General features: G+C 39.1%; 2 protein-coding genes across 4 annotated transcripts; one reads left to right on the top strand and one right to left on the bottom strand.

Annotated features, from left to right (window-relative positions):
- Positions 1-23: 23 nt before the first annotated feature.
- Positions 24-16,570, bottom strand: b4galnt1b (beta-1,4-N-acetyl-galactosaminyl transferase 1b). Of its 2 annotated transcripts, none has more exons than XM_035523980.2 (12): positions 16,476-16,570; positions 10,049-10,171; positions 7,611-7,833; positions 7,208-7,384; positions 6,766-6,872; positions 4,675-4,712; positions 4,359-4,539; positions 4,125-4,223; positions 3,233-3,420; positions 2,918-3,058; positions 1,943-2,180; positions 24-1,717 (listed from the first exon to the last, which is right to left on the bottom strand). In XM_035523980.2, the coding sequence occupies exons 3-12, from the start codon at positions 7,823-7,825 to the stop codon at positions 1,503-1,505; spliced, it is 1,599 nt and encodes a 532-aa protein (XP_035379873.1). In that variant the 5' UTR covers positions 7,826-7,833; positions 10,049-10,171; positions 16,476-16,570; the 3' UTR covers positions 24-1,502. The 2 variants fall into 2 exon arrangements, with proteins under 2 accessions (XP_035379873.1, XP_026851703.2); XM_026995902.3 differs by lacking the exon at positions 16,476-16,570 and adding an exon at positions 15,862-16,461.
- A 1,127-nt stretch (positions 16,571-17,697) lies between these two features.
- os9 (OS9 endoplasmic reticulum lectin) lies at positions 17,698-27,755 on the top strand. 2 transcript variants are annotated; one of them, XM_026995898.3, is made up of 15 exons: positions 17,700-17,888; positions 18,502-18,678; positions 18,963-19,026; positions 19,571-19,647; positions 19,748-19,846; positions 20,099-20,300; positions 20,543-20,701; positions 20,817-20,926; positions 21,729-21,771; positions 22,515-22,606; positions 23,213-23,434; positions 24,100-24,334; positions 24,805-25,011; positions 26,298-26,407; positions 26,920-27,755. In XM_026995898.3, the coding sequence occupies exons 1-15, from the start codon at positions 17,739-17,741 to the stop codon at positions 27,055-27,057; spliced, it is 2,085 nt and encodes a 694-aa protein (XP_026851699.3). In that variant the 5' UTR covers positions 17,700-17,738; the 3' UTR covers positions 27,058-27,755. The 2 variants fall into 2 exon arrangements, with proteins under 2 accessions (XP_026851700.3, XP_026851699.3); XM_026995899.3 differs by lacking the exon at positions 24,805-25,011 and having other exon boundaries at positions 17,698-17,888.
- Positions 27,756-27,903: the final 148 nt, after the last annotated feature.

Below are 27,903 nucleotides of genomic sequence, written 5' to 3'. Positions count from 1 at the left end.
TTAGAAAGGATAAATTCTTGTTATGGAGATAGAACAGAGCGACTTTCAGTTAAAAAGTGATTTTCAGATATGTTTACATATATTATCCTACTCTGTTACACCTGAGACCATGGTCCATGCATTCTCAAAAAGGAATTAATAGAGCTCATATTCATACAGAACCACTTTTACCATGGTTGATGGAGCATAACTAGAGATGGGTTTTTAATGTAATGAGCAGAAGGTTAAACATTTATGCATTAGGTATATTTGCTAACAAATGCGATAATGGTGATGATGATAGGTTACTTGATACAGTGAAACACTCTGTATTCTGCATAATGGCGGGCCTGGGACAAGCAGGGCATCACACTATTACATCAGAGAGCAGCCCAGAGTCTAGTTTCCATAGAAACTGACCTACATGCTTCAATCTTGTGAGAAAAAGCTGTGTTCTGAAAAAGACTCTGTGAGGACAAACAAACAAACAAACACAAACAAAGGATTGGAACCAGAACAGTGAATATGGTTTTGGCCATGTGATGCTGAACAATAAACGTTGAGTTAGTTTCCTTCTACAGATCCTCCATTTGCTTCTGTGTGATGTGTTTGTGTGTGTGTGTATTTAATCTTTTGCTTGTTTTTTTCCTTTTTGGAGGGTGGAAGAAAGAGAGAGAGAAAGAGAGAGAGAGAGAAAGGACAGACTAGAGGGGTGGGATGGGTGCAAACTGTCAGCTTGTTAGGTTTCCACTAGTTCTTTGTTCTCTCTGGTAAGCCCAGGGTCTAATCTCTCCAGCGAGTCCATTTGTTTTAGTGCAAACGTACAGAGAGAGGACCATCACACGCGTATCCACACTCCAGTTAGGAGCTGCGCATGCTGGCATAACAGCCTGTCAGTGGAATGTGCTTGAGGGTGTCTTCTTTTCATATAAAACAAAACAAGACAAAAACAAAACAAGACAAAAACAAATTCTCTCCATCCGTTATCCTCCAGCACCCAGACTTCTACATCCTTAGCTTGTGCCTCATCAAATAAAGTTTTTATTTTTATTTCTCGTTATATTAATTCTCATGAGACAAAATCCAAATTTCCCTTAAAAACATCTAACAGAATGATCTTTAACTATGACTGGCAGAAGAGAAATCCTGAATCAGTCAATTGATATAAGGAATGATCTGTGTCTAAAGAATTATTTTAAACAAAAAAAAAAAAGTTAAGTAAAACAGAACTCAAAAATAGGATCTCAAGTATTGTTATAAACAACAACAACAACAGCAACAACACAAACCAATCAGCTCTCATCTCTCCTCTGTCAGTCACAATTAATGATGTTTATGGCCCCTCCAAAAGGGGGCACTATGTTTCAACATTCCCACAATAAAATGAGGGAAAGGACTACATTTCAGACTGTACACGCACATAACACCCTCAAAGTCTTCCCTCAAAGACTCTTTTTAGCTACTTTGGGAAAAGAGAAGTCTTTCAAAAGAGGAAGACAAAAAGAGGCAGAGAGAGAATGTGTTCAGTTACGTGTGAGACATTGGAAGCGGTTTTTGAAGTAAAGGAGGCCATTTTTGGTATGTGTGGCGTCAGAAGATGCCGGAGGGTAACGGAATTTGGCGTAGGTCTTGTCGCTTTCTGTCTGGCCCCACGGAAGTTTGATCTTGGTGGCATGGTTTACGATCACATCATCACACGAGCCAACATGTAGAGCACCCAGCCCATCGATGAAAAACTCTGAGGAACCAAAACAGGCAAAAGGGATAGTTTAAATAGAAAAGAATAAACAAACATATGATAGCAATGAAATAAAATTCAATAGTTTTGTTTGTATGTGTATGTTTTTTCACCTTGTAGCTACATATACACATGTGCACGAGTGTACATGCACATTTGTATGTTTAGCAACAAGATGAATCATATGAGTGTGTGTGCTGTGTGTCTCCCCAGCCCGAGACTCACCCATGTGGGCAACGCGTGCTAGACGTGGGTCGAAGCCCACCTGTTGCACCTTGTCCGTCCGGGCCAGAAAGAAGTTGATGACGCCGTCGGTGACCACGCAGTTGGGGAAGCCGTCGATGGCATGATGGAACCCACGTCTCATGTGCAAACAGTCACCTTCTTCCTCTCCTGCTTCTATGGAGATGGTCTGCCTATATGTGGCAGTGTAGCCTGTGGCTTCACGCACAGCACCGCCGACCTGCATGCGTACACACACACACACACACACACACGTGCGCGCGCACACACACACACACACGCACATGACCTCATATTACACAGATATATGCAATCAGTCCACAAAACCAAAGGAGAGCTAGGAGAACCAAACAACAAGTGAGCTTTTTCCAAAAGAGTGCATATCCGCACACCACACATATTGTCACATTACGGTCCCGCTCCCTCCTCAAATGTCTTTGTGTGTATTCGTCTGTGTTGCCAAGCCCTCTCATGTCGTCCACTTGTTCTGTTATGTGTAATCGTCTTGAATGTATATGTCTCCTGTGTTGTAGTACCCGTTGTTGGTGTTTAAGGTGTACAGAGCATGTGTTGCATTTTATGTATTAATCATGTGTGTAATAAATGTCAGTTTAATCGTGCTGCTTGCCCGCATCCTGTTTGCAACGAATCGTCACACATATCCACATATATCCACCTGCTACAGCGTGTTAGTATAGCTCATGAACTGGAGCTGACATTTCAGTTGTGTGTGTGAGCTATGAATAAGACACCGTAGGCTGTGGAATTACTGTGGCTTTTTGTCTGAAAGCCCACATAACTGACCAGCTCTAAGAGGCTTTTCCTATTCTCCTTTATCCCTCGTGCAGGCAGGCCCTGTTCAGAGTGAACAGAGGGCCTCCTTTCTGGCCCCTCTCCACCCATGACTCAGTCATGCTTCAAGCTCACTCCTATGTCTCAGTAGGATGTGACTCTTACCAGGTCAAGGGTGGTTTTCTCCAGGACCTCCACCAGTTTCTCCAGTTTGGTGTTGGCAGTAAAGATAAAGTCATCATCCACCCACAAAACATATTTAGTGGTGACCTGTGATACGGCCAGATTACGACCTGCAAACCAACCCTGGCATATGCCCATGCACACACACACACACAAAGACACACACACGCAGTAAAACACATACACAGACTTAAAGACAGACAAATATATAGATATGCAAAGAGGCAAAGCTATGACATTAAGCTTTAAAACATAGTTTGATCATTCTAAAGACCACTGTTAAAGATGGGCCTCTACCTTTCCAAATGGCATGACGTAATGTTCTATGTATGGCCCAGACACCATTTTTGGATTTTCGCTGTCATCTGCTATTACTATGGTAACCGTTGGGTAGTATCGTCGTATGCTGTCAATTAGATCCTGTAGCTTGTTATAGCGCAGAAAGGTTTTGGTGGCTATCGTGACAAGAGTGCTGATGTTGTATTCTAGGAAGGAACAGAGGCACATTTACGTTTACTCTTCAAATCAGATAACACAGAAAAAAACTTTCATGCACAGACAAATCTAAAACAAATTAGACTGATAAATCTTTTTTTGTTGCTGAAATTGTAGTGCTGTTTGACAGATCATTTAGCATTACTATTGCTGGTCACCACTGGGCTCATGTAGAGTGGTGCTGTCTATGAGGTATTGGATTATTTGGATTACTTAAATTTGTGTTGTGGTGTATAGTGTTGATTAATGCTGTGTTGTGACAAAGCTGCCCTGCCTGTGCTGTACTGACTGTGCTCTACAGGACTGTACTGACTGTGCTCTACAGGACTGTACTGACTGTGTGCTCTATAGGGCTGTATTGAGAGTGTGCTCTACAGGACTGTACTGACTGTGTGCTCTACAGGGCTGTATTGAGAGTGTGCTCTATAGGGCTGTATTGAGAGTGTGCTCTACAGGACTGTATTGAGAGTGTTCTCTACAGGGCTGTATTGAGAGTGTGCTCTATAAGGCTGTATTGAGAGTGTGCTCTATAGGGCTGTATTGAGAGTGTGCTCTATAGGGCTGTATTGAGAGTGTGCTCTATAGGGCTGTATTGAGAGTGTGCTCTATAGGGCTGTATTGAGAGTGTGCTCTACAGGGCTGTATTGAGAGTGTGCTCTACAGGGCTACAAGGTTGTATTCTGTGTTGATGCACCTTTATCTGCATCTCCACCCGTGTTGTAGAGTCTGGGAGTCACTCCATGACGGATTTTGATGGTGAAAAGAGCCTGATGGCCTTCTGTTTCTAACTGCACTGAAATACAATTATACAAACATACTTATTAAATGCAGATCAAATTTAGCCATTACTTTACAATGTAAGGTGTGGCTGGCATTTTGGGTACGTGTATCACTGTGTACGTTTGTATGTGTGTGAGCGTGCAAGTACCTGTGTCTGCAGTGCTGGGGTGGAACAGTGTGTTAGTGTAAGTGATGAACTGAAGCTGACGGTTCAGGTTGGGTAAGACACAGCTGCTTAAAGTCATGTGCATCTCACCATCACCTCTGACCTTTACTCCCTCTACCTCAGCTGCCACATTAAATGTGCCCAGGGAGGCTGAGAAATTTAGCTGAAAGGACGCCAGAGATAACAAGAAATGTGACTAACAAAAGAAAGTACTTTAACTCGTTAATGTTCTTTACACACTTGAACACTGATGTACCGCACCATTCGTTTTTACTTATCATAGAAATATCAAACTTACAGTGTAAATGTCTCTGGGTAGGTCTTTTAAGGCCAAGCCTAAAACAAACACAGCTGTTTATGAAGAGCAGTAGCTAGAACTGAAGTTCTGGATTTCACACACATGGCCATTATGTTGTACAGATGTTGTTCTGATCTAGCTTGTACATTCTTTAATTTCCTCCAAGTTCTCTCTCTCTCTCTCATATATATATATATATATATATATATATATATATATATATATATATATATATATATATATACACACATACATACATACAGGGGTGTGAAAAAGTGTTTGCCCACTTCCTGATATCTTTTTTTTTTTTTTTTTTTGGCATGTTTGTAACACAATGTTTCAAATCACACAAATTTCAATATTAGACAAAGATAACACAAGTAAACACAAAATGCAGTTTTTAAATGAAGGTTTTTATAATTCAGGGGAAAAAAAAAATCCATGGTGAAAAATCCTGTGTGAAAAAGTTTTTGCCCCCTAAACCTAATAACTAGTTGGGCCACCCTTAGCAGCAACAACTGCGATCAAGCATTTGCGATAACTGGCAATAAGTCTTTTACAGTGCTGTGGAGGAATTTTGGCTCACTCATCTTTGCAGAATTGTTGTAATTCGGCCACACTGGAGGGTTTTCCAACAAGAACCGCCTTTTCAAGGTCATGCCACAGTATCTCAATTGGATTCAGGTCAGGACTTTGACTAGGCCACTCCAAAGTCTTCATTTTGTTTTTCTTAAGCCATTCAGAGGTGGAATTGCTGGTGTGCTTTGGATCATTGTCCTGCTGCAGAACCCAAGTGCGCTTCAGTTTGAGGTCACGAACAGATGGCCAGACTTTCTCCTTCAGGATTTTTTGATAGACAGCAGAATTCATGGTTCCATTTACCACAGCACATCTTTCAGGTCCTGATGCAGCAAAACAGCCCCAGACCATCACAATACCACCACCATATTTTACTCTTGGTATGAAGTTGCTTTTCTGAAATGCTATGTTACTTTTATGCCAGATGTAATGGGACATAACCTTCCAAAAAGTTCAACTTTTGTCTCATCAGTCCACAGAGTATAATGCTGCCTCGTCAGTCCACAAATTATTTTCCTAAAAGTCTTGGGGATCATCAAGATGTTTTCTGTCAAAACTGAGACGAGCCTTTGTTCTTTTTGCTCAGCAGTGGTTTTCGTCTTGGAACTCTGCCATGCAGGCCATTTTTGCCCAGTCTCTTTCTTATGGTGGAGTCATGAACACTGACCTTAACTGAGGTAAGTGAGGCCTGCAGTTCTTTGGATGTTGTTGTGGGGTCTTTTGTGACCTCTTGGATGAGTTGCCCCTGCACTCTTGCAGTAAATTTGGTGAGCCGGCCACTCCTGGGAAAGTTCACCACTGCTCCATGTTTTCGCCATTAGTGGATAATGGCTCTCAATGTGGTTCACTGGAGTTGCAAAGCCTTAGAAATGGTTTTATAATGTTTTCTAGACTCGTAGATCTCGATTATTTTGTATCTCATTTGTTCCTGAATTTCTTTGGACCACAGTATGCTGTCTAGCTTTTGAGGATCTTTTGGTCTACTTCACTTTGTCAGGCAGGGACTATTTAAGTGATTTCTTGATTGAGAACAGGTGTGGCAGTAATCAGGCCTGGGTGTGGCTAGAGAAATTGAATCCAGCTTTCCAAAGATGTGATAATCCACAGTTAATTTATGTTTTAACAGGGAGGGCAATCACTTTTTCACAGCGTTTACTTGTGTTATCTTTGTCTAATATTTAAATTTGTTTGATGATCTGAAAAATAGAAGTGTGACAAACATGCAAAAAAAATATCAGGAAGGCAAACACTTTTTCACACCACTGTAGCTTGTATAAATACTGTTACTGTCACTGGGCAATGTCTGTCAGAAATCAATGAACAGCTAAAACTTCTGAATAACTACTGGGGCTTTTCTCCCTGTGCAACTCTGTGCAAGAGTTTAATTATGATGTTAGAATTAACAGCATGGATGTTAAAGTCATACAAATGAAAACAGGCAAACACTGTAAATAACACACTCTTTCTTTGTTAAATATACTACACACTATGAGGAGCTGATGAAATATCCACCTGGTATAAGGATCGTCTTAAGGGGCCGCACTTCAACACCCTGTGTTGGGTATTGCAGTGGGCTGTTAGCTTCAGTTACAATCAGCAAATCTGCAGGGGTCTGTGACCTAAGTGCACACACACACACACACACACACACACACACACACACACACACACACACACACACACACACACACACACACACACACACACACACACACACACACACACACACACCAGCCAGTTAATTTTGTTTTCTTCCTGCTCCCACTGGAGCCAGATTACTAAGTGCTCACCAACTCTCATTATTTGTCTTAACTTTGCTCATGACAATACTAATTTCAGCTGGTATTATGGAAGTGAGCCAAAGATAAGTTTACTATTAAATTACTCCAAACCTATTTTTCCTGGTAAACTAGATCGAGTGCTGTGTCATTTACAGTAGTACTGAGACACAAACCTCATCTGGAAGCCCTGGTACTCTTTGGCACGGCGTCTCTTCATCTCATCTAACTGCGAGGGCTGGAAAGCTGTGTGCAGGGGGTGTGCTGACACTCGTGGGAACAACAGTTGAGCAAATGGCAAGTTCACACCTGCCCTTTCTCCCTCGCACACACATCCATTATGTGCAAGAAGCCTATGGGAAAGGAGAGCTGTTATGTCTACATTTACATCAACAGCCTATTAAGGAGATCCTATCAATAGTTTATTTGTGTGTACTTGTAAGGGTTTGCAAAGCTACTCAGGGCCATTCATAAGAAGAGAGACTGTAAGAGGAACTGAAAGCCCTACAAGAGCAACATTTGAATATTTGCACAAACAATTTATTTAAAGACAAATATCTTATGTGATTAGATACTGACCCAGCTACACTCTCCCTCACATGGTAGGGGATGGTGCCAGCACTGGGGTCCGGCTCTGGGAGTCTCTCTGCCAGCAACCTCTCTACCCCAGTCCCTGGTCTCTGCCGGACATCAACGGTGCTGTAGGCCCGTGTGGGCCAGGAGTGTAGCACTGCCAAAACCAGCACCACCGAAGCTACCAGAACTAGCAACACCGTCTTATGCAAAGAACGCATCCTACAAACTAACACAAACAAACATAAACAGACATAAAACACATACAGAGCCATGTGACATAGACACATAGGCACAGACATACAAAGATATGAGTAACAAACATATATTCAGAAAACCTGAACCAATTTGCTGTTAATGACCCCAAATTGCCTGGATAGGCCTCCAGGAGCTCACAAGACTACAGTGTATGAAAAATGTTTTTATCTCCTTAAAGACTGCCAGCTCACCACAACCTGAAGGAGTTATACTGTGGATCCTACAGAGTAAAGGACAATCTCCAGCCTAACACCACCAAGACCCAACCCCCCAGCTCACTACCTGAGAATCATCTTCTTGCCTCCAGTCAGACTCCCTCTAACCCCTGATTTCCTCAGATTTGCCACTCCCATATCTCGCTATCCCTGAGCAAGATGTCAACAGGTCCTTTAGAGGCCAGAAGGCGAAAAGAGGATCTATGGCCTGACCTAGTCTCAACATCCACCCCAAAGCAATGCTCTGATCAACTGGCATTAGTGTTTATGGACATCTTCAATAGATTTTTGAACCTCTACTTTTTCCTCACATGCTTCAAAGCCTGTGTTATTGGCCCTGTCCCTAAAAACATGATCAATTCTACATTGCAATCACTGGGTCTATCCTTACTTTCCCACAAACATTTGGCTTAGTTCTTCACCATCTGTTGCAATTCCTCCCATCAGGCAGAAGATAGGGGACCAACAAAGCCAACACAATGAGACACAAGGACTACTTTTTCCTGAGAGCCGTGGCCCTCATTAGACACAGTGGAAACCTTGCCCTTTAGTCTATAACCTACCTCCTCCCTTATAGCATCACTTAACTCCCTTGTTTGCACCATTATCTGTATCATCCCAGGTACAACTATATCTTGGTCAAATGCCAATTTCACACAGCATTAAATGGTATGCATTGCATTGTGTATAACAATCAAATGTCTTGCCAAAACTTGGATAGGAGATGAGATACCAATTCTCTGCCTTGATTTCTCATCAAGCTATGAAGCTATACAACACCAAACCAATTATCCTGTTAAGGAGAATGGTTAAAAGACAATGCCACATAGTCCAAAGATAAGGCTTATAGTAGCCACCTTTACATTTTACTGGTCACAATCCCTGGCAAAGTATAACTTGCTACAAAAGACATTAAAAAAAAAAAAACTCACTGCAACACCCAAAATATTCTTTAGGAGCTGAAGTGTGCAAGTCATGAGACAGATGCAGATGCACCACATGTGTTCTGGGACACACAGTGTGCTCTAAGAAGCCTTTTTAGGAGTTTGAGTTGAAATCTGTGCTTTTACACAGTGCCAGTTCTCAACTCAGCTCTATAGAAAAGCGTTAGGGGCACCAGTACTGACACTAAGTGCTAAGTAGACACATTCTTGCTTGAGCGAACAAACCACTGTCTAGACATTCTAAAATATCCCAAAATATCTGGTCTTCTTGCTGATGCAGTTCCCCTAGCAACAACACATAAATTCAGTGGCTGTGATGCCTGAGTTAAAACAGGGTTTGAGGTGATTTTTGTGAACACAACTCAACTCAGTTTTTGCAAGCAGTGCTCTGCTTCTTGATTACTTATACTAGGCAAGGGTGCTTGTGTGAATTTTTATTTCCCTTATGTATTAGAGTAGTTAAGTTTCGTTTCCCCCCATTTTTTAAGTGTAGTTGTTAGGTAGGAATTTTATTTTATTTTATTTTACCCCCTATCCTTTTTTGACACCACCTAGCTTCCTATGAGCTATCAGTGAAATTGGTTCACAGTATCACCAAGACTATATACACACCTGTCTGATGGCTCGAGTGACAATAAATAAAACAGCTGCTGAACCCATACTTCCTTGCGTTATGGCATAATTCCTCCTTGGTGTGTCTTTGTCTAGTTAACCAAGCCTCTTTTCTTTTTCCCCTTATTTAAATACTTTTTCTGTTCAGGTCTAAACCTAATAGCTCCTAATACACCCTAAACCTATAAGAACAAAAACAATGGTGGGTTGTAATGAAGAGGTCAATTATTTTTAACATGGCACTGTCAGAGGATGCCACTTTTGTTATTACATGAAATATCTGCTCTGCTCAACTATAAGTGCTATGACTGTGAAAAGGAAGCATTTAGGGGCAACATCAGCTCAGTCATGAAGTGGTAGACCACACAAACCTACAGACCACTTATCTAACCATGAATCAACAAAATTAACTTACTCTATCCGGTCAGTGTGAGAAGTGCAGGATGCCATTGCTGCTCCCAAAGATCCATGGCACTGATTGGCAGAATCCATAAATGGCTGACAGGAGTGAATGGTGCCGGTGGAGGACTTTCCCCATCTGTTGATAAAATATAAAGCATTTTCTATAATGTTCAATCATTCTGCAAAAATGTTCACCCTTTTGGTCCTTGCATAATTATTAACACTACCACATCATACGCAGTCACCTTAAAATTAGAACTGAGAAAGTTGCTGTTGCTACATGATGTGACAACTTTTCTATGTAGAAGAACTGGTAGATCTTTATACAAACAGCCTTGGTGAAAGATTCTGTTATACGAATCACATTTTATGTAGTCATTTTGTATTGATCCTATTACTTCCCCCTTTTGGTCCCATTATACACACTTCTAGTAATAAATGAGTAATAAGTAATTATTTAGAATTGTCCCATTCTGCATTCCAAATTTCACAGTTAAGCACTGAAATTTTTGTCAATGACAGTTCACTATAGTGGTAAACAAATATTAAGTTATACCAAAATATTCCTTTTAAAAGACCTAAAGGAAAACACTTAATTCATTATGACACTATACATTTTATTGGTTCATGTTATACACTATTAATTTTATAGTATCATTTAGAAATTAGAAAGTGAGATTTTATTCACATAAGAAAATGAATGTCTGCCTTATCAACACATATATAAGACACCTTAACTTATCCTGAATTTATTCCACACTCTCTTGATCACTGTATAGAGCATCCTTAAACCACACTCATAGAATTACGTTGCACTGATTTAAAAATGAGGAATGTTGTGGAATAATTTCCACAGGGATTGAATCTGGGTGATTTGTTGCGTCGTAGGTGGTAGCTTTAAGAAGAGGGTTAAGAGAACATCATGCAAACCTATTGTCAAAGTCAGGGGAAGCTACTTATATAAGAATATTTGTTTAATATTCACATATGTATAATTTTATTATTTGAATACTGTCACTGTTTTTGCTTAAATATAAAAAATAGTAAAAAATAAAACAGTATGTCCAAACTTTTAACTGGTAGCGTGATTCCATGTATATTAAATTAATATGTTCACCAAGGTTTATGTCAAAATCCTAACTAAACTATTAGGCAATCAATATGCTATGTCATTTAGATAAGCAAGTACTTAGGACAAATTTGAGTCCTTAGTGAAAAAAACAGCACTGATATTCAAAGGTAGGAAGATAAATGACAGCAAAGTGTGTCATGGTTGGCCCCTCCTAGCGTCCTGTCTCCATGGTAACCCTGTCTTGTGTTTTTGTTTTGCTTTGCTTCCTTGTTGTTCAACCCCTCGTTTGAGTTTCCCCGCATTTCATTTGTATCACCTGCTCCTTGTTTCCCTAGTAAGCCCTCACTAGCCTATGTATATATACCCTTAGTTTACTGGTCATTGGTTGTCTTAGTCCATGTTGTTTGCCCTATCCTTCAGTTGTTCTCACAGCATGTGTCCTCTGTTTGTTATTAGCCTGTTTTCTGTTGTTTCTTTCAGTTTTCTTATTTGTAGGTTTTGTTTTATCATGTGTCCTGGACCTTTTCGTGTTGGATCATTGACGGGGACTATTATTTTAACCCTGATTTTGGATTTGCACTTAATAAATCTCATTCTTCTCAGGGTTTGTGTCGGACTCGTGATCGCCACGCATTACAAAGAGTTATAGCAGACATAATATGGAATGCTGGAAAAGCAAACAAATCATTTATTTATTCCCCCCCCCCCCCCCAAGTTCAATAACTTTTTCAGATTCAACAATAGTGAGAATAAATGCTTTTAGTTCCTACGCTGCTCAGGTTTACGGGTAAGAACAAGTTATTCTTTACAAGTAATAAGAAACAATTGGAAAAATTTAAATAATCATTACTAAAACCATATCAGCACGATGAAGTGATGCTACTCCATGGCACAACCGTCCTCTTTTATATTTTCATATTTCCTATTTCTAAGAAATGTATTTTTACATTTCAAAATAGATTTTATTAGCTTAGTTAAGCTATTACACTGTCACACCTCAGTTGGCACCCAGTCAAGACTCCACTCACATGAGCACCAATCACTTCCCTGTTGCCAATAACCCACTTATTGATTATTGTCCTCACCTGCTCCTTATTTTACCTTTCCCTGCAGCCTGCTGTAGACTAATGCCTGGCTTAGTTTCCACACTCAAGATCGCTGCCTTTGCTTGCTTTCCAGTGCACTTTTTGCCATTTCAGTAAACCTGTTTATCTCCACCGCTCGCGTTTTGCTTCTGTGTCTGCGCAATATCATAGTATGTGAATCCTGCAAAATGGAGCACAGCAAGTTAGCCTGCAGGGTGCTGTTATGGGTCAGCAGCAGCAAACACTGACCGAACAAGGACTCCAGATCCACCACCTTTGGTGGACCATCATGAACAAGCTGGTGAGCAGTGTGGAAGCACTCACTCTGTGAGTCCTCCAGTAGGGGCTGGTAGCTCAGCTCACCCTCCTGCTTCTGGTAATCAATCCTGTCACACTATGACCCTGGAGATGTGCAGTTCGGATCTTGAAAGGTGTGATGGTTTCCTGGTACAGTGTGAGCTGTACCTTGCCTACCAGCCACTCATGCCAGATCACACCAAGATGGTATTTATCGTCAGTCAGCTCACAGCGACAGCCAAAGCCTGGGGCACCGTATTTACTATGTAAATATTTGCATAGTATTACTTATAGCTCTGTAGTGCTTGGTCTTTCATCCACTAGTACTAAAAGTGCTATATGAAAAATCTGTCCTCATTTAGACTAAGAGTGAAATAGCTAATAAAATGTGTATATCCTCAAAATGATACAAATAAGAGTTTTAAAATGATATGTGTTTATGATCTTGCTAGAACTTGTTAGATCAGCACTATGTAACACAACGCTTTTGTGCGTGCGCGCATGCACGCACACATAATGCTATCCACTGCGTCCGACATTTCTGCTGATTGGTATATTCACTTCCTCCACCTCCCCTGGAGTCTTTCCGTTATTACACTGACGACAGCAGCAGAGCAGTGCTGTTTTTTCTCAGATTGAGTTTGGGAACAGCCTCACATGACTGTAGACTGGGTCAAACTGGCCTTACAATAAAGATTAGAACACTACAGTTCAGTGAATTAGTAATCATGAAAAGCAGCACAGAAATATATTTAGAAAGTAACAGAATATACAGTGTAACATAACTGTGTGTGTGTATATATATATATATTCAATTACACCATGTAACATAAAAACTGTAAATGTCATTTTACAAAATGGATCTGTACATACTGTACATTGTGTACATATATATACACAACTATATACATTGTATATTGTGTATATAAGCATAATATACATATATTGCACATACATTGTTAATATATTTTTGTACATATATAGAATATATATTTCTCTATGCACCCCTGTTTTCTTTTTCCTCAGTTTGGACAGAGCACTCTCAACCATTTCACTGCGAGTTATACTGTGTATGACTATGTATGTGACAAATAAACCAAACTTGAACTTGAAACTTGAAACTTGAATGTGGATTTGCTAAAATAAACAACAAATGGTACAGGTAACCCTAACTGTAACAGATCAAACACAATAATATCCTATGCAACAGTTTTGTAAGGTATAAAATGATCCTCATTCTTTTTTCAGATAAAAAGGAAAAAGCTACATTTAGTCACTCTACCTATTTAGACTACTGTAAAATAAAGCACCATAATACAAATAAAAATCTGAGAAAGTTATAAATAATGATATAAATGCCCCCTTAAAGTGGATTGTGGTGACTTGACCCATGCATGTACACATTATCCTGGTATGGTGCACCTTAAATTTGATAGAATATAGAAGTCAGTACAGATACTTTCTTTTAATGTGTGAGTATGTTTGCTATCCATACAGCCCCTTTAAAAGTCAAAGATTTAGTGCAAAGTCAAGCATATACATTAAATGTAAAGAGGCAAGTCTGATTATGTGACAAAGAGAGACAGCATGAGAGAGGGAGACAGAGAGAGAGAGAGCAATCAGTGCTGGAGTCACCACTGTTGTAGGCCAAAGGCAGGAGATAGCTTCTCTTCAGACCCTGCTCTGATCTAGATTACATCAGTGGTCATGCCATCATTACAGAATTCGTTGATAATTTGATTTTTGTTGAAATTTACACAAAGTAAGAGACAGAAAGTTTACACAGAAAAACTCTTGACCTCCAGAAGCGATAGTGCTGTGCAAAATATGAGTAGTTGTGCCTGTTAAATGATGCCTGGTCAGTAGATTTTTCAGAGGTTGTCTTGTTCATTTTAGGTGTTTGAGAAGTATAGTCACAGAGTGCTGATTTCAATTTAGTGTTATATTTTTAGGGATTTGCAAGGTGGGATGGAAAATGGTGCCTGCCCATATTTGCACCTGCACTGAAAACAGAAAGATCACAAATGAGTCTCTAAACACTCAGTGTAAACATCCTAGTACTGCTTCTTTGAGCATAGGCTACACTTAACCTTGTCATGACATGTCTTGCTTGGAGTAAAATTTGCTTCTAAAACCAATATTTTTCTTTGAAAATGGTGAGAAAGACTAAAGTAGGTGACTGGACAAAAATGATCAAAATACCAAGTGATTGCTTAATCTTCTGTAAATTCATGTTAGATATCATAAGGATGAATATGATGTATATGATGGATTTCTTCACATGATGCACTACTTCACTTTAAAGGGTAAAAACACGAATAACCTCAGGCACAGATGGTAATTCCCACTTCCTAGGAGACCAATCCTCAACGTATCAGACCTAGACATGTGGTCACAGTGGGCCGGTATGGCAAAAGGCGTGGTGTCACAACTACTACACTAAGAACACTGCATGAAAGTGTGGCAGGCTCTCTTGCAATTGTGCATGTTTTATATTATATGGAGAGAAACACACACATACACACACACACACACACACACACACAGACAGAGACAGAGAGAGAGACAGAGACAGAGACAGAGAGACAGAGAGAGAGAGAGAGAGAGAGAGAGAGAGAGAGAGAGAGAGAGAGAGAGAGAGAGAGAGAGAGAGAGAGAGATGATTCCGGGCATCGGTATTTAATCCTGCTCTCGCGGGTAGTCAGTTGACTTGGCGAGTCCGAGACGAGCAATTTTTTAAGTATACCAGTGTCTACTTTAAAACACCTCATAGAAGTTAATGGCAAAAGTAAGTTATTTTATCAATATGTGCGATAGGCCTTAAGCTACCAATACTGTCACCAGCAACACTTAAATTACCACCGGTGAAATGTAGCCAGCATTGTAATTCCTGAGTTCGCGTAAATAAACGCCTTGAACGCGCGGCTCCATGATCCACATGTAGCTGGCATGCGCCCATATTAGCTAACAACATTAACGCAAAGCAACATTCAGACGGGCTTACAAGGTGGGCCGTTCAACACGTAAGATAACCAACAGAACAATAACAGCCTACCGTGGCAGATACACAGTATACAACATGAACAATCATAAGTATTTCAGACCATGCCTGACACAACATACGGTAGGCCTAATTACTAAATAAATAAAGAATTAAATGTAAACTACAAGGCCTATCCCTCGTTTTATGTTGCATCAGCCCCAAAATACCACCAAGTGATATAATTTCATATTTTTCAAATGTCAGATAAATCAGTCTTTGTAGCACATACCCGATATATTTCAGATCTAATTAATATATGAAGGGCTTCGGAAATCATACTAGTACATCAGACCAGAAGAACGAGCAAAATCAGATGTCATAAATCTTACCTTTTAATGTTGCCGCCAAATCGAATGTCCTTTTGATTAAATGCTCCTTATAATATGGTTGCATAAAGATAATTACGGGGGAAATCCGGTGGCATGACATTCATTGGAAAAAGGATGAAGGAACGAGATGGATGAGACACGAGACACCTCTGGCTAATTCCTACGGAGGGTGAAAGTTACTGCGCCGCTGCAGCGCCGTAAATGGAAATCCTCGCGTGACTCCCCGCACAGTAAGCGCACCTCGGACTGAGAATAAGGGCGGCCGAACATGATATTCGCAGGATGCGCTGAATTATACGCTTAGCTCTTCCACGTTCACTTGGTCAGAGTCTGTTCATGCATGTACACTTCTCTGTAAATCAATGCGGTAAATTGTCTACTGCATAGGCCTATTTCATATGTGGCCTACAGCTCCCCAAGCGAAACTAACCACCCATGCCTTTCCGCTTATTAACAAAACTGTTCCTTTTAGTGCATATAGTGTATACACGCTATAGGAATACCTGAATTCATAGTATATACTAAACCTAGCTTTAGGGGGAATTGCTGAGATTTGCTAAGATCATTGGATTTGTAGCAAATTGTATTTTAGACATAATAGTTAGTACGTTTACCGTGTCCTGAAGACATCAAAACGAAGCCTTTTACTGGAATGAGGCTTTCCTTCCAACCCTCTCGAAAAAAAGAACGTTTATTGCGCGAAGCTTTTCAATAGGGTGGACGATGGCGACACTTGGTGACCAAAAGGACAAAGAGCACCTATTAATCTACTGTGGCTCAAATCTGCCCACGGCAAAGCATTGTATGTTATTTGTTGTTAAACCAATAAATTAGTTAATATCCTAACGCTAAACATGTAATTTGGGTGTAGGCTTTTGGGGTAAACTTTAGGTGAAAATAAACGTGTTTTAACTGAAAGTAAACGTGATTGTGGACAATGCTGATAAACTTTATTAAATTGGAAGACGTATCTGATTATGAAGACATTTACTACCTCGCTCCTGCTGCCTCTGCAATTTCTCAAAAGCATAGATTTATTAGTCTACTGAAGCTCCCCGAGGTTAAATTGCTTTTTATTTTTTATTGACTGTTCCTGATATCAAAGCAGTCACGAGGCTGTCTACCGAGCGATGCATCGGATATCATTGGTCAAATGTTAAAGGCAAACGGTACTCCATCGATACTCAAGCACGAAGTTCAGTAGTTTTGTTTCGATTTGGTTGTTTTGTATTGAACACATGCTTAAATTTCAGTATTAAGAATACCATAGCATCGCGGAATCTGAATTTTAATTAAAATAGGCTAAAGAAATGGTTAAAAAAGAATAAACACTAGTAGCCATTTTTGCTAATCCATTATTGATGTTAGCGCTGTAGTTAACAACTTAAAGAAAGGTATCAGAATATGAATTTATGAATCTTGATCTAGTTTTAGCTATATAAACAGATGTACTGTACTGGAAAATCTAATGTGACTGTAATAATCTACATAGCAACCCTTTTAACTGTATGTATCTCCATCTAAAAACAATTTCAATCCAGATGAAGTAGCTGCTTATTTTAATATTAATAACATTTAAACGTTTAATTTAATGCTGTTTCCTGGAGAATTCGTGGTTCACATTAAATATATATTTAACCAATTGGAATCCAAGCAAAGTAACTAGTTTTCGTGGCCGGTGGGGTAAACCATTTAACTTGATACCATAAACTTGGTACCATAATCTGGAGTTGATTGACGCTTATCCGATCCAATCGTAAAGCGTTTTACTTCAACGTTGTCCAATCCCAATTCTCTATGCTGTACATCCGTTGTCTTGGAACAAATAGCAAGTGAATTGACAACGCTGGATAGCTAGTTTGGAATGTGAGAGAAATATGGCTGGTTCATTAGTTAGGTGGTTAAGGGGATTGTATGTTTTATTCTTGGTATGTCTTCTCTCTGCCTCTGCTTTTCTGAATTTAGAGGAGCTAAATGAAATGAAATATGGAATTCAAATTCTGCCCGACCCCGTTATTATGGGACAGGTAAGTCTTTAACCTACCAAACTAGCTCCCTGGTTAACACGGCATCAAGCTAGCAAAGAGTGCTTGATAGTTCTAAGCCTTAGTTCACAGACCAGCGAACGCGGCTAAACTAGCTAGCTAGCTTTAATACGGTTCTTAAATCTGTCCTCGTGTGTATATTCGCAGATCACCTATAATGGTGATTAGCTAACGACTTTAGCTTCCTAGCTAACGGTACAATAACGTTAACCTATAGCAATTTCCCCAAATGCTAGTTTGACAGCTGCTGGCTAATGCTAGTTTGTTTCTAGCTAGCTCTTTTTCTTATGTAAAGCTATATTTATCAGATGAATCGCTAGATACTATTGAAAACTACTTTGTCAGTTTATAAGAAGGGAAAACTCTAGAATTGTTTTTTTAAATAAAATGGTTTTGTCTGTTATTTTTGTGTGGACGTAATATCGATGTAAAATAATTAGCTAAGATGAATTAGCTGGTAAGTTCCATATTAACTATTGCTCTGAGACTAATCGATGAAAATTTACTTAGCTAGTTAGATATTTCGTTTCATATTAATTTCCATTCCTTTTTTACTTTTCCTATCTGTGTTTGTTCATGTCTCTGTTTCTGTCAGATGGAGGATGTAATGTTTGTATCCAATAAGTACAAGCAGCTTTATGAGTGTCGGTTGCCTGCTCAGGCAGTGAGGTTCCACCTGGATCCTGTGTCTGAAGTGGACTCTCAGGGCTACAGTGGCCCAGAGGTCCCAGAGCTCCTGAAGCCCATGCAGACTGCACCCTGCTTGGTCAAGGTTGCTTTTCTTTTTTTCATTATCTTGGCAAACCTGTATTGCATCAAGATCAAAAATGACAGAGCCGTCATCGGCAAGATACAGAAAGCATTGTGCTGTGTATATCACTATACAGACTATTGCAAACTTTGATCTGGATTAAGTTCAAAGGTGGTTTACCTTTTAAATTTACATTATAACTGCATATAATGAGTCTGATTTGGCACAGAGGTTTCAGAATATATACCAAGACTGCTGTTATATACATTGTAAAAAGATGCTGCTTTGGTATTTTCTATCTGCAGACTAAAGACTGGTGGACCTATGAGTTCTGCTATGGCCAGCAAATTAGACAATACCATTTGGAAGGTCAGTATATCTGTTAATATTGGGCAAAATTGATGAGTTCTTTAATTTTTTTTTTTTTTAAACATAGGTTTTGGTAACAGTTTCTAGCATCTGGTTATTACGATTGCTTCTAGCATCTGTCTGTTGCTGTTAACATTTTAACAGTACATATACTATACAGTATATATCTTCTTTGAGACAGCTGCACGGTTCAAAGAGCGGTATGTGAAGTCTTCCTTATCCACAGCCATTTGGCTCAATATTGAGTCCCTTCACAGATGGGGCGGTATCAGCCACTAAGTCCAAATGGGTTTTAAGGAGTATGAAATAAGACTGTATTGGGTCTTTACATTAATATTAATAAACAGAGAATTTCTATTGTCCTTTAGTTGATCAGTAATAAATGATCAGTGATCAGTCCTTCCATCTGTCTTATCCTTCCATCTCTTATCCATTTATTTTGTCCATTGTTTGTAATTAGAATTTAAGTCATTTATAAATACGGTTTAAAGATTCTAGATGCATATTGTAAATTTGTATACTGCTTGCCTTTTTGTTTTTACAGATTCAGAGATTAAAGGTGATGTGCTATTTCTTGGTTATTTTGAGTCTGAATTTGACTGGACCAATGAAACTGCTAAGGTGGGACACAACTTTGATTTAGACAGTATTTACTGTTTGTACCATAAAGTACATTTTATAATATTTGCTTTTCCTCTCTCATTTTCACTTCCTCTTTCAGGCCTCTAAACAACACAAGCTAAAGAGATATCACAGTCAGTCATATGTCAATGGCTCCAAGTGTGACCTGAATGGCAGCCCTAGAGAGTCGGAAGTCAGGGTGAGAACATGTATACATTTATATGCAAACACACTTCCTGAACTTCATCTGCACATGCTTTTAAGACCATCTGTGAATTAAATATTTTTTTTAATTATTCTTTTTATTTATTTTTAAAAATATACCAGTTGGTAAAGAAATGCCTTACCGGTTTCTGACCTCTTAAGTTTAGTAGATGACATTGTGTGGTCCAAGCAGTCATATGGTTGTCATGTGATTAGTTGAATTGTTGTGTCTCTTCTCCCTTTCTAGTTTGTGTGTGAGGAGGGTTCGACTGATTATATAGCTCGTGTGGATGAGCCACAGTCCTGTCGCTATGTTCTTACAATACACACCTCTCGAACATGCCAACACCCGCTCTTGCAGCCACCCTCCTCTGCCAAGCCCCAAGCTATTGTGTGTCAGCCTGCTCTCAGTGCCCAGCAGTACATGGACTATGTCAAAGCTCAAGTGTGTGAGTGCAGTTTTAAACATATGCAGGTTTCTCTCAGGGAGATAAGCATACAAAATCTTCTCTCACTCCTTCTTGTGAATGAATTTTAGAGTTTGGTCTGTGAATTGGCTGTTGCCCCTTACCTTGAACATACACTGACATTTTTTTCTCTCTCTCTTTTTCTCTCACACACCACACACTCACTCACTCACTCACTCAATATGTCTGGGTGGGTGGTTGAATATTACTGCCTTTGTTCTCAGCTGACACTAAGCGTAAAGTAGAGCAGATCTCAGAAGAGCTGAAAACCTTGGATCAAATTTTGTCCAAGGATGAAAGCACTGAAGGTACAGGAAATGATCAAATGGATGAAGAGCCTGTAATATCTGCTGATAAACCTGTTATAGGGTCTGAAGTCAAAGGTCAGTGAGTAACCAGGAATTCAGAATTTTCCAATTCTCTGGTGTTCCAATTGACATGTTCTCTATTCATGCTCTCTTTATATCTGTTGCATGCACTGTATGTGTGTGAATACAGAGGCTGTATTGGCAGAAGGTGAGTCAGCGAGTGAGGAGTCAGAGGATAGAGATTTCTGGGAGGGAGTTATCAAACCAGAGAGCACAGACCCACAGACACCTGATCTACAGGTAATCTGTAAATACCAGTAAATAACCACATCTATGGTGAAACAAAATGTGATCAAAAATGTTTAGTCATGAATATTGGTCATGTCATGAAATATGAATAAAAGGTGTTGAATTCTAGGTACACATTCTGTTATGAGTTTGTATCAGTAGGTTTCACAAATTACCTGCTGGCTTGAGCTAATAAAACCAGGTGCTTAGAATTGAATGTTTTGGAATAATTTAATTTTTATGAAACCTGAGCTAAACACCTTTTGCTTCTAATCTACAGTAAGATGTGTAAAATACATATGTTAGTATGCTGGAATCTTACAGGAGAAGACTAACAAAACTTTACTTCACAAATCACATGTTATGAAATTGAGAACATGTAGCAAACCCATTCTTTCATTATCAGACTTTAAAGGTACTCATTTAACATGTTTATGCTTTTGAACTCGGACCGAATTGTTTTTGGTAAAATGTTCCTAAACATTATTGTAACAGACAATTCTCCAATGGAGTCCAGCAATGTTGACATCCCCCAACCTCCAAACTGCACTGAAAAGTATATCCTGGTGTCTTAATCAGATTTGATTTTTGACTGAAAATGACAGTTTTGAGTTCCAATGGTGAAAGTCTTGCTTGTGACAATTAATGATATAGGAAAATCTTTGTTTGAATGATTAACTAGTCAGCATCACAGTGCCTTCACATTTACTTAATACTAACTTTGGGTGATATATTTTCTCTATTTCACGGTTGTTTTATGCAGATAAACATTTCATAAGAGCACCTCAATTAACGTTTAAACATCTTTTTATAGGAGTCTGGCGGTGCTCAAGATAACCAGCCTGAGGATAATGACTGTAAGAGAGATTTTGAGTAGCAACAATATATTGGCAGATTAACACAAAATGAACGTAGATTTATTGTGTGGCCATATTATAGGTATGGACCTAATGTACCTGGTCTATTTTGCAGGGAATATGTTGCTTACTTGTAGCAACAGGCCTAGCCCACACTAACATGGGGAAGTTTTTGCTTTGTTTTGCATACTGCAGTCTACTACTGATACCCACTGAACTGGATAAATAAACATAAAACAATCTTTGCACAACAAAATGAAGCCTGTATACTATACAGAGCAGCTAAACATGAAATTAACATTCCTACTGCATTAAACAGTACATTGGGTTCTACCATTTTGAAACTGTAAAGGGTATATGATAACTTTTGTAATTGTTTTCCCAAGAGCTCCATTTTCCCTTTCCACACTACAACATAAGCTGTGTTTTCAGAATTACCCAATTTGGATAGTGGATTTAAAAAGATGCTGTTTCAGTGGTGGAAAACAATTATAGTGTAGATGAATGGGTACAATGAATGAAAATGGATGTTTTCTCCAATTTAGCCATGTTGGTGTGGACTAGGACTCAGGTAGGCAACTTTTTTCTTCAGTCAGCGAGTTTCACTAGGAACACTGTAATACTGGTTTTGAGAAGGCTTATCAACTTAAAACCTGCGAAAGAAAAATCTCATGTTGTACCACTAATGGACCTGAGGTACCACTTAAACATATAATAATGAACTTTTCTCACTTTGTCCACAGTATTTGCAGAAGAAAAGTTTAATTTTAAAATAATTACTGACCCTGCAGACCTGATGAAGTTTGTCCAGCACCTCAGGGAGAGTAACAGAAACGTGAGTGCTGAAAGCACTTGCTCTGTAAAAGCACTTGCTCACCCTCTCTCTCACACACACTCACACACACACACACACACACACACACACACACAGAGAGAGAGAGGCAGTTTTATGCTCTAACCTCCCACATGCTTAGTGATCTAGCCTTCTCTAGCATTGTTCCCTGTCTATTGAGATCCCTTCTCCCTCAGGTTAAACTATCCAGATCCTTTTCTACATTTAAATGCAATCTCAAAACTTTTTTTCCCTCTCCCCTCTTTTGCATACAACCTGCCCTGCACCTAATCTGTTCCTTTCATTTCTGTGTCTCTTTCCGAACTTCATCAACTCTTTGTTGCTCCATCTTTGTTCTTGACTTGTACCTGTATTCTTTTCTATTTCCTTATATTGCTGGCTCTGTTTATTTTACGACTCTGTCTTGTTTTGTAAGAATCTTTGGGTTATTGAAAAACACTATATAAATCATTTTGGTGGTTGTTGTTGTTCACACATTTAGCTGAATAGAATAACATTACAGATGCAGTTGACTTAAAAACACTGTTGTCCCTTCAGCAGTCCCAGTCCTTATTATTACATCTCCCTGCATCCTGTGTGCCCCGTTAGTATAAGAAGGAACAGCTCAAAAATAAGAAGAGCCAGTCTTCAGAGAATAGAGAAACTGAGGAGGAGAAGAGAGAAGAAAAAGAAGAAGGCAAAGAAGGAGATGAAGATGAACAACTTCTTAAAGAGTTTGAGGAAGAAGTGGCAGATCTCTCAGTATCTCCCTCAAAGATAGAGGAGATTAAAGAAGAGATGCAGAAAGAGTTTGACAACATTATTGAGGAGGTATGGGCTCCTATTATTCTCTCCCATGCAGATTTCAGTCATGTTAGATCAAACCTAAGAATATGGCTTGTCTGGGTACCAAAACTGGGTTGTCCAGAGGCACCCACTATATTATATCTGCACTATATTATATCTGCACAGTTCCATGTGTCTGCTGCTTGTCACCAAAACTAATAAGAATGATTGATTCCTGGAAACCTGAATGCTAACCCTCCAGACATATGACATCATTTCAGCATACATGGTTAACTTGAATCTTTGAAATTTGGTCATTATGCTGAAGTTTGGTTAAAATTGGCTTTTCAGCAACATATAATTAAGATATAAGATTTGTTGTAAGGACATCATATGCATGAAGTTTCAAGCACCTCTAAAGTGTGGAACACATAGTGTCACTTCTAAAAATGAAATACAACTTTAGACGTGCTTGGACCCTTTTAAATAATGTTAATCTTGTCTTTATGGTCCATGATTCAAAGGTTGAAAATGTAGTTGTGTGCAACAAACAGCACTACTAATAGAAATGGTAGCACAAAAGCAACCAAAGCAATTGTAGGACATGGATCAAATCTGAACACTGAAGATTTTCAAAGCGTACCTTGTCTTATTGATTATTGTATATGTGTAACACTAACTTTGTTGGTCAATACTGGGGTTTTTTTCAGGCTCAGCAGGAATTGGAGACTGAAGGTCTTAAAGGGGAGTTTGATCGCTCCCAGGCAACACAGACTTTGGAGAACACTTTGGGCAAACTGCTGGATCGTCTCGAGGATAAGACTGCACAGGATACTGAATCAGACACAGAGTCACACACACATGTGCATGACAATATAGACAGTCCAGCCAAGAGGGGGGACAGCGCTGCTCATGACAACCCAAACCTCGTCCCCAAAACCCCAGGTAAACGGATTGGTTTGGGAGTGTTTTGGGAGTAATTGTATTCGATGAATGACTGACTATATGAAGTCGTGTAAAAATGTGTTTATGGTTAATGTAAAGGTGTGGGTGGCGTAAATGAGTGAATATGTATTAGATTGTGCTCATAATCCTGATTTTATGCTTTATGTATTTACTCAATCTACATATGTGCATATACATATGTAGATAGGCACACTTCATCTTCATGTTCAGTCAGTATTCATTGTTTCTCACCTTTTTGTTTCCCTAAAAGTTATCTGTACAGCCAAGCACTACCGTCATGTTTAGAAATGCTAAAATAACACTGCACTTCACCTAAGCAAGGGTTGCATGAAGACGGTACCTTTTTGTGAGAGACAAAAGCATAAACTCAAATATAGGGAGGGTGAATTTTACACTGTCGCTAGGGTAACGTACCCCTCCCTCCCCCTCTTTGTCTCTTATTACCTCAGCGCAGGAGCATGGCAGTGGAGAGCAGGTAAAGATCAGGGTGACTAAGTATAAGGTGGGTGGAGACGTGGCCTCAGGAGCTGTTGTTGGGGGCGACGGTCGTGAGGGGGGTGTGAAGGTGCAAGAGCTGGGCGAAAGTGACCCCCAGTGGCAGCAGATTCAGGAAGTGGTCAAAGAACAGCTAGAAAGAGCTGGCATCAAGGCCGAAGGTAGGCCAGAGTGCGCGCACACACTCGTTAAGTACTATCCACTTGTGTGTGTTTACGCAGTTTAGCTTGAGCCCTCAGATGTCCTTTTTGGCTTTTTTTTTTCCTGGCAATCCTTGACTTTCCTCTTCTGAGTGGCCCTGATCAGCACTTTTTCGCCTGACTTCTTTTCTCTTGAATCTTGCTACATTATGATTAATCTTATTGACTCCTATCTACATTAAGCGAATTGTGGTATTTCTATTTCTAAAGTAACAGGGCTTTTTTTCTTTTGTATTCAGCATTTACTTCGTAATAAAATTCGAAATAATATGCTATATCTGATCCCTAATCCCTAAAAGCTTTGTATGTTCTCTCCATTTAATAGGCAGAAAATTTATATTAGTCTCTTCAAAATTAAAATCAAATTCTAGAGTGGAATCTTTAGGAAGAGAGCTTGAGCCTGTTAGGCATTTGCAGTAAATTCATTGGGGGGAAGTTTTTTTCATTAATGTCTGACAGTTTCTGTTGTTGTTGTTTTGGTATGGTGGTTTGTTTTTGTTTGTATGGTTTTTTTTGTAGATGGATAAATATTTTCCATATGTTGTTAGAGGTAGCTGTTGAAGATTTAGTATGGACTCAGGTTTTTGAAGCAGCCAAAGCTTTCAAACAGTTAAAATGCATCTCTTTAATATGGTACATAGTTACATTGAGAAGAATGTTCCCAGTCACAGTAGAAATTCTAAGAAATGCACGATTGGCAAAACCAGTTGCTTACTTTAGTGTGATTTTTGATGTGTCAATTTAATTTTATATGGATGTGACTAAATGGAATCATGATGTATAGCTCAGCATAAGTATTAGGGCTGCACATTATGGAAAAAGTACTATATTCTGATATGCCTTGTAATACATTTTAAATATAATGGTGAACCCTACGTGTGCTGTGGTTAAAGATCTGCCTAAACATGATTTTGCATATTTTAATTCTTTTGCAATACCAGTATTGCAAAGGCCAATATTGCAGGAGTGAATAATAAAGGATATATTGCATCGCCATAACAGGCATTGATAAATACCCCATTCATTCTCTCATCTGTCTCATTAGCTATCACTTGCATGCCTTTTCTCTTTTCTCTGTGTATGTATGCACGCACGCATGTGAAGACATTTGTGAGCCATTTTATGTGTAAATGTTTTTGTGCATTTCATATAGTAAATAAATCTTGCCCTGCATGTATCAGGTGGTGATTAGATGCTATGTCTGTAACTGATGGCAATACTTTAAATTACTTGTTTATCTGTTTCAGGCAAGATAGAAGTAAAGATTTTGACACGCAAAACAGCAGAGGAGGCCGGAGACCAGTGGTTGAGTGAGGAAGATACTAAATCTTTTAGAGAACTACTCATAAACCTGCTGGTATGAATTCACATTTCATCATAACCAAATATGAAAAAGATGCACCAGCAGCTCTTCATATTAAGAGTTTGACAAATAATATATAATGTTCAGCAAACATATTAGATTGGTTCTGCTGTTTTGTAGCACCTGGTGCTGGTATTTTGGAAAATAATTCAGGTTTGGCTTTTTACAGCATTTAATTTGGGCATGTGATAAATGTTTGTTGCTTGTATAGGTTTATCTTGAATGTTCAGTGTTTGATTGTCTGTATTTGCTGACTAACATTTGAGCAATCTATTGGTACAGTGTAATTGTGTGAATGTATATATGTATTGAAACACACACACACAGTGTGTATCAATATGTATGTACACATACTGTATATTATGGTTTTGGCATGATGAATAGATTTCCTGAATAATAGTTGTGAATTATTGCTTCTCTCTCTTTCTTTCTTTCTTTTTCTTTCTTTCTTTCTTTCTTTCTTTCTTTCTTTCTTTTTCTTCTATATCATTTTGCTGTTTGTGTAGACTGGAGGAACAGAAGAAGTGTACAAAGAGCAGAAGAGACAACAGGAACTGGAAAACAACTATAGATTTGTCTGGGGAGAGAAACAAGATGAGAGCCAATCTACAGGAACCAGTGAATCTGATGAACTAGACTTTTGAAAGTCTTTCCCTCCATATGCTTTCACCTCAGAGAGGTAGAAGGGAGAAATTGTATTTTGAAATACAGAAGAACTCTCTCAAGGCCGTTTAGCCCTTGCTTGGACTGCAGTTGTCATGAACACTGTCTTTCATGTTGTGAGAAGTTGTGCAAGTGGTTTAATCAAACTGTCCCCTGAATGATTGTCACTAAACTTAAGAGGGTATTAAAGCATTCATCACATGCCTGTCACAGTCTAGTAGGAGCTTCATAGTCAAAAAGAAATTGTAAAATGTCTCTTGGATTACATTTTCTTATGATTTTCCAGTGACGGACATTATTTAACACAGATGCCACTGTTATTGAACAGGAATTCCCCCACAGCTGTTTCTTGTTGATGCTGCCTGTCTTAGCAATGCTATTTATATTTGTATGTGTGTCTGTGTGTCTTATGTTGATCGATTCCAGACTGTTAATGTGTCTCTTTCAGGGGTGACATTGCTTTAAGACAGCCTGGACAGGCGTTCTGATTCACAGGGTCCTCTCTGCTTTGGTTACCCTTTCATTCCCTCGCTCTCGCTCTCATATATCTATACAACTCTTAACAAATTTAAGCAATTGTATGTTTTTAAATCTACCCCTGAGGGTTTGAGAATTGTTTTGAGGAAACTTTGGAGAGTTTATAGCACTTTAAATAAATAAGCACTGTTTAGAATCTTAATTGTGGAGGCACCAAACAATCAGGACAGATGTGGGAATACAGCATACAGTGAGGGAGTCTTTGAAATGAGATTACTGAGAATGACATTTGGAAAAACATGGCACAAGATTCTTTTAAAAGTATTAGACAAAAGACAGGGTAAACTCTA

Source organism: Electrophorus electricus, chromosome 7, assembly GCF_041902795.1.
Source record: "Electrophorus electricus isolate QZ-2024a chromosome 7, ASM4190279v1, whole genome shotgun sequence".
In the NCBI taxonomy this organism is placed as follows: domain Eukaryota; kingdom Metazoa; phylum Chordata; class Actinopteri; order Gymnotiformes; family Gymnotidae; genus Electrophorus; species Electrophorus electricus.
The sequence above is the reverse complement of the archived record's forward strand: the minus strand, read 5'-3'. Positions and strand labels throughout refer to the sequence as shown.